At 42.4% G+C, this 7,265-nt stretch overlaps 1 protein-coding gene across 1 annotated transcript; it reads left to right on the top strand.

The window, feature by feature from the left end:
• The first annotated feature begins 270 nt into the window (after positions 1-270).
• Positions 271-3,182, top strand: LOC121479784 (olfactory receptor 10AD1-like). Its single transcript, XM_041735585.1, has 2 exons — positions 271-419; positions 2,234-3,182. The coding sequence occupies exons 1-2, from the start codon at positions 271-273 to the stop codon at positions 3,180-3,182; spliced, it is 1,098 nt and encodes a 365-aa protein (XP_041591519.1).
• Positions 3,183-7,265: the final 4,083 nt, after the last annotated feature.

Raw genomic sequence — 7,265 nt, 5'->3', positions numbered from 1 at the left:
AATATGATTTTTTTTATTATTTTCTTGCTGGTGATTCTTCAAGTGACAATTAAGAGAGCGTGTGATTTTTCTACTCAAGGTGCTAAAACTCAGCACTGGGATAAAATTAAAAGTCTTGAGAAGGTCAAAACATATAGTATGAAAAGTGGGAGCAACTATGTTTATTAATAAGTGGAATATGTGACAGTTAAAGTGCAGTACATATGCAACGTAGTAGTATTTTTTTGAGTGAACATTCATCATCTACATTATGAATGTCGAAGAACTGACATGGTACCACCACAACTATCTTCCAGAGTGGACCAGCAGGTCAGACCATCCTCCGTGGACCAGTTCTTCAGACACAATGAGATTTTCTCTATTATTTGCTGCAGTGATTCAATGATAAAACATCATCACCAGCCAACCCACAGAATGAGGTAGGATGTGATTTTCAAGTCATTGTCCTATTTATTTATACAAATGCTTGGCTGATTAACCCCAGTATTTACCAGGGCTAGATGCCACTTATCACCAGGTATTCTTTCTGGTACAATGAAGCACAATAAGCATTTATATACTACTATGGATTCTAGAGTCTTCTGAGGTTGAGCTTCAGTGTCTTCTTGGACAGGTCCCAGGCTTGTCTGGAGCATAGCTCACTGCCTTCCCTTGCCCAGACTCTGACCTCAGCCGCAACAGTCCACGGTCCCATGATCCCAAGCCACTTCTCAGGTTAAACATTGCTCTTCGACCTCCCTGCCCTCTCTCGGCCCTGAAGAGGAGTTCTAGGGACAAGTTCTAGGAGAGCATCCCAAAGTACGGATGATGGAAATGGCCTACTGCCTTGAGGTATCAGGAAATCACCTAGAGGGAATCCAAAGTGAAAAGGAGTGACAGGAATGGGGCAGGTCTCTTCTAAAATTAAGATAGGCAACATGAAATATTTAAAGACACAGAGAAGAGAGGGGTGTCCAATCAGAGGTCACTGAATAGCAGACACCCACACCAAATATGAGAAAGGGAGAGGGAGAAGAAAACAGTGAGAAGTGGAAGTGCAAAAAGGAGGGGGAAAGACTAACACATGGGTAGAGTAAGAATGTGTGGGAGAAGGCCTGAGAGAAAAGAAAATGAAGAAGAGTGGTTGGCACAACTTAAGGGTAAGTAGGAATATACTAACCATCTATAAGGATCTGAGAGTGGAAGGGATCTCTCTGGTATCCTAACTCAGAGATAAGATGAAAAGTGCAAGAGAGATTAAACATGAACATAATGACTCCCTAAAAGTTGCAATAATGAGAAAAGAACATGAGACTTCTGAACACTCATTCTCTGATGATGGGAAAAGAACAAGACTCATCCTGGAAGCAAATGGACAGATCAAAGTTTTTTGAAGGTCCATTCCAGAAATGCTGAATTTGTGCCCACTCATACCTTTCCTTGTCTCATGGCAATGGTTGCATCCTTTCCACCCAACAGTGCATAGCCCTGTGTTCCAACCTCTGTAGGAAACTGCCTCTCATTAAGTAATAATGCAAGAACTCAGAACTAGGTCCCATCTCCTGCATGCGCAGCATGGGTGGTGGATGCAACAACCACTGGGAGAGGGAGTCTGGATAGAGGGCGGATGACTGGTAAGCATGGATGTTTCCAGAGATTTGCAAATCATTCTCACCTAAGGGGCAATGCTGAAGGGGAGAATGTTATTGTTTCCTCTGAAACTTCAACCCATTCATCATTTTAAATACGTACAGTAAGGCTGAGCACTTTTCTCTTCTCGGAATATATGTCTGTAAACATCTCCCAAATATGATCTTCTATAAGCTAACAGCCAGCATGCCGTTCCCTCAAATATTCCATTCCTCACTTTCTTAAACTTTTCCTCATTTGCCATGAGTACCAGGCCCAACCATCTTAGCTTTGCATCTCTGAACACATTTTGGAGAGTGGCTAATCCTTCAGTGTTTACAGCCCTGGGGCAGATGTGGTACTTCATTTGAGGCCTGCCCAAATCAGAATAAAGTACAACTATCGCTTCCTCAGTTTTTTGATATTACAATTCCATGTATGCAGCCTGTGGTGACCCTGGTATCCTCACTCCCCACAACATTGCCAATTACATGATTCCTAAAGTTCTAAAACATTTACCACCACTCATTGTTCTTTTATAGTTGGGTCTCTGGGCTCAAGTGAGTACCTTACATTCCCTACAGACTATCTCACCTGTGCTTTCCTGTCCTCCCTCCTCAAGCAGGTCCAAGACAGTGGACCTAAGGAATGGCAGCACAGTGACAGAGTTCATCCTCGTGGGCTTTGAGCAGAGCTCCTCTTCCACTCGGGCACTACTCTTTGTCCTCTTCCTAGCCCTCTACAGCCTTGCCATGGCCATGAATGGCCTCATCATCTTCATCACCTGGACAGACCCCAGGCTCAACAGCCCCATGTACTTCTTCCTTGGCCACCTGTCCTTCCTGGATGTCTGCTTCATCACCACCACTATCCCACAGATGCTGATCCACCTGGTGGTCAAGAACCACATTGTCTCTTTTGTCTCTTGCTTGACCCAGATGTACTTGGTCTTCTGTGTGGGTGTGGCTGAATGCATCCTCTTGGCTTTTATGGCCTATGACCGTTATGTTGCTATCTGCCACCCACTCAGCTATGCCCAGATCATGAGCCGGCAGGTCTGTGTGAAGCTGGTGAGTGCTGCCTGGCTCTTTGGGCTGATCAATGGCATCTTTCTTGAGTATATGTCATTCCGGAATCCCTTCTGTAGAGACAACCACATAGAGAACTTCTTCTGTGAGGCCCCCATAGTGATTGCGCTGTCTTGTGGAGACCCCCAATTTAGTCTGAGAATGATCTTTGCCGATGCCATCGTGGTGCTGCTCAGCCCCATGGTGCTCATTGTCATCTCCTATGCCCGCATCCTGGCCTCCATCCTTGGCAGAGCCTCCTCCTCAGGTCGAGGGAAGACCTTCTCTACTTGTGCCTCCCATCTGACTGTGGTCATCTTTTTCTACACCTCTGCCATGTTCTCTTACATGAACCCTCGCAGCACACATGGCCCTGACAAAGACAAGCCTTTCTCCCTCCTCTACACCATCATCACCCCCATGTGCAACCCCATCATCTATAGTTTTCGAAACAAGGAAATGAAGGGAGCCATGGTGAGGGCCCTTTGGAGGACCAGCCTGGCTTAGACTGAGTATTGAATCTGTCTAATGGGAAGCCTCCAGAAAGAGAAGCTCCTTCACTAAGCCTTGACAATTGGGCAACTCACCAACACTGAGAGACTCCAGGAAAAAGCATTTATCATTTTCTTCTTACTAGCCCCAGACTTGGAAGATCCTGTTGATGTTTAATGCATGAGATTAAATCCTTCCAAGTTCTCCTACTAATACATGTCCATATGAAGTGGCAAGTGTAATGAAATGGAAAAGTTTATTCTCAAATTATATGAAATGTAGTAGCCTCCTAAAGAGAAAGAAGGCTAGCCCATTGTTTGGGACATTTACTTCTAGTACGAAAGCAATTACTGGTATTTCATCTTTGAGAAGATAGCGTAGTGAGACCCATGAGGCAAACAGGGTGATGTATAGAAGTTAAGTGAAAAGTGAGTGGGACAACTATTCAAAGAGTTGTACAATATTATCCCTATATGATGGCATCAAAATTATGCAAGAAGTTCCCAGAAAAAATAAGAACTGCAGAGATTTGGATTACTCCTTAAAGGAAGCAAGAGGACGAGCTCTATGTCAAATACATGTGAATTATAAATGGGGAGGTGGGTGGGCAGAAGCAAGAGCAAGAAGGCTAAGGAGAGCACCCACTTCCCCAGAGTATAAACCGGGAGTGGGGGTTATAGAATAAAATTTCCTAGGGTCAGAGAAGCTTCCAGTGACATCTGTGTTTTATAAATAGAATATAAAATGAGCACTTTAACTTATTTGTGCATTTGTTTGCTTCCACTGGAAAACTTAGTCACTGGCTGGATGCCTGTTGTGCAGCTTAAATGTTTCCCTTTTCTTCATGAAGATTCCTTCTTATGTCTTGCTTTATTTATAATACACCACATTTCTTGAGACTCTGCTCACATCTCTTCTTTCTCCCCTACCCCTAGTCAATTACCTAATGTCTACAGCAGGGGTTCTCAGCAGGGATGAGTCTCTCGCCCAGGAGGTATTGGCAATATCTGAAAGCATTTTTTAGTTTTCATAACAGGAAAAGGGTACGTGTTACTGGCACCTAGTAGGTAGAGACCAGAGATGCTACTAAACATCCTATAATACATAGAACAGCTATCACAATAAAGATTTATGCAGCCCAAGAAATCATTGGTGCTGTGGTTGAGTAACCCTGGTCAGGAGATAATGTATTAGAAGAGCAAATAAGGGAGATGATGAGAGGTATTGATCTGGAAAAAGAATAGACAGGAGGAAACCAAGAATTTAGAATACAGAATTCTATATACCTAGACATTTCTGGTTTACCATCAGCAAGATTTCTGCTGGCACTCTATAGCTGGAATCCATATAAATATTTGTGATAAAACCTTCCCTAAAACCTCTCTGTTTTATGACTAGTTAAGGTGGTGAGGAACAAGACCCTAAGCTTGCCTAGTCCTTTGAACATACCTTGACTACCAAATTATTCTGATCATGTAAGAAATGTGAGGACTAAGAGAAGAAATTGTGCTTTACAGGTGGAAAAACATCTAACTCAAAGAAGGTAGGAGCTGTAGAGAATTGATTTTGGGAGAAAAGAATTACAGGTATTGTGGAAGGATGGAGCCCTGATCATAGAGAGAGAAACAAGAGAGAGATAATGAGAAAGCAGTATGTAGGTATTGCAAAAGAAAGAATTTTCCCAAAACCATTGACTGGGAAAAGGAGTCGGGCTGACTACCACCAGTTTTTATAAGCATTGGAGCGCAAAATTTGAAGTTTTACAAATCCTCACCATAGGCAGTGTCATGCCTGGTAGGCCGACGGGTGCTCTGGTGGGGAAGGAGGGTCGAGGTCCAGGAACGGTCAGTACAGTCTAAGAATTCCCTGCACGGGAAGAAACAGTTCCCCTTCTTGGACAGCATTTCAGAATGGTAGCACAGCAACTCTAGGGATAAAAGAACTGGCAGTGCCAACATGCTGCCCCATTCACCAATATAGGAACAGAGACACTAGCTCAGGGCAGTATACCTTGATGCTGGCTTTTTGCTGCACTTTACTATAAACTCCAAACCACTGTTTGAGTATGTGATGGCTTTTCTGGGATAAACCAGCACCAGCCACAACATGATGACAACCTCCCTCAGGGCATCAGCAGAAGTATATTCCTAGTGGGTATCTGAATTTGGAGTTCTGAAACCTAGCTGTGACCCTGAGATAAAACACAGAAGTACCGCACTAATGGTAGTCAGACAGCTCAGGCACAGACAAGGTGAAAACAGGGATCTGACACAACCTGGTGATTGTTTGCTTTTCTGTATGTACTTCTTGAAGAGTAGTGAACTTCCTGGAACAACAGAGAAGGGCAATGCCATTTTCCTCCTGCCTACCTGCACTGACTGACTTCAGTGAGCAACAGAGCACAGCCCAGTGGAGATCAGGGCTGCTTACATGAATCCCTGATCCCCTGTGCCCTGAGGCACATCTCCAATAGGGAAGTCCACCTGAGAATCAATGCAGCAGGCATCTCCCCCAGATGACAAGAACAATCCCTCTGCATATATCAAGTCACTCATCATAGAAAGCTGGAATGCTCTAGGTGAAACAGGATCTTGCTGTGTTTTTTTGTTTGGGGCAGGGAGAGAGGCTCATTTTAATATAGCCATACTCTGAGGAGCAGAGATATAGCAGGCTTTCCTAACAATCACACAAAAACCTGTGACTTAGACAAAACGAAAAGATGAAAGAATTCACCCCAAAAGAAAGAACAGGAAGAAGTACTGACCAGGGATTTACTCAATACTATTATAGGTAAGATGTCCGAACCAGAATTTTTTTTCCTGAACCAGAATTTGAAACAACAATTATAAGGATACTAGCTGGGCTTAGGAAGCATAGAAAACACTAGGGAATCCTTTACTGCAGTGATAAAAGAACTATAATGTAGTCAGGCCAAAATAAAAAATACTACAGCTGAGATGCAAAACCAACTAGACGTAATGACAATGAGGATGAACAAAGCAGAGGAACAAATCAGTGATATAGAAGATAAAATTATGGAAAATAATGAAGCTGAAAAGGAGAAGGAAAAAAAGGTATTGGATCATGAATGTAGACATAGGGAATTTAGCAATTCCTTAAAGCATAAAATTGTATCATAGGAGTCCCAGAAGAAAAGAGAGAAAAGGGAGCAGAAGGTTAATTTGAGCAAATTATAGCTGAAAACTTCCCTAATCTGGGGAAGGAAGCAAACTTAAAAATCCAAGAAGCACAGTGAACTCCATTAAGTTCAACAAAAGCTAGCCATGACCAAGACATATCATAGTCAAATTCACAAAATACACAAGCAAGAAAAGAATCTGGAACGCAGTGGGGGTGGGGCCTTAACCTACAACAGAAGACAGATTAGGTTTGAAGCAGATCTGTCCACAGAAACTTGGCAGGCCAGAAAAGAGTGGCATGACACATTCAATGTGCTGGATGGGGAAAATATGCAGCCAAAAACATTCTATCCAGCAAGACTGTCATTCAGAATTCAGAAGGGGAGAAAAGAGTTCCCAAGACAAACAAAAACTAAAGGAATTCATGATGACTAAACCAGCCCTGCAAGAAATATTAAAGAGGACTCTTTGGAGAGAAAAAAAGACCAAAAACAGGAAAGACTGGAAAGGAAGAGAGAATATCACTAGAAAGACCAGCTTTACAGGTAACACAATGGCACTAAATTCGTATCTATCAAAAATCACTCTGAATGTAAATAGACAAAATGCTTCAATCAAAAGAAATAGGATATCAGAATGGATAAGAAAAAAAATACCCATCTATATGCTGTCTACAAGAGACTCATTTTAGGCCTGATGGCACTTGCAGATTGACAATGAGGAGGAATGAAACAGAGGAACAAATCAGTGATGTAGAAGATAAAATTATGGAAAATAGTGAAGCTAAAAAGAGAGAAAGAAAGGTATTGGATCATGAATGTAGATTTAGAGAATTTAGCAACTCTTCTGTGTGTGCTTACTTAAGAGTAAGGGGATAGAGAACCATCTATCATGCTAATGAATGTTAAAAGGAAGCCGGAGTAGTAATACTGATATCAGAAAAACTAGATTTTAAACG

Source organism: Vulpes lagopus, chromosome 21, assembly GCF_018345385.1.
Source record: "Vulpes lagopus strain Blue_001 chromosome 21, ASM1834538v1, whole genome shotgun sequence".
In the NCBI taxonomy this organism is placed as follows: Eukaryota; Metazoa; Chordata; class Mammalia; order Carnivora; family Canidae; genus Vulpes; species Vulpes lagopus.
The sequence above is the reverse complement of the archived record's forward strand: the minus strand, read 5'-3'. Positions and strand labels throughout refer to the sequence as shown.

Coding starts and splice junctions, on each gene's coding strand:
- LOC121479784 (XM_041735585.1), top strand. CDS start 271: ATGGTACCACCACAACTATCTTCCAGAGTGGACCAGCAGGTCAGACCA. Junction 420..2,233: donor CAGCCAACCCACAGAATGAG/GTAGGATGTGAT, acceptor CTCCTCAAGCAG/GTCCAAGACAGTGGACCTAA.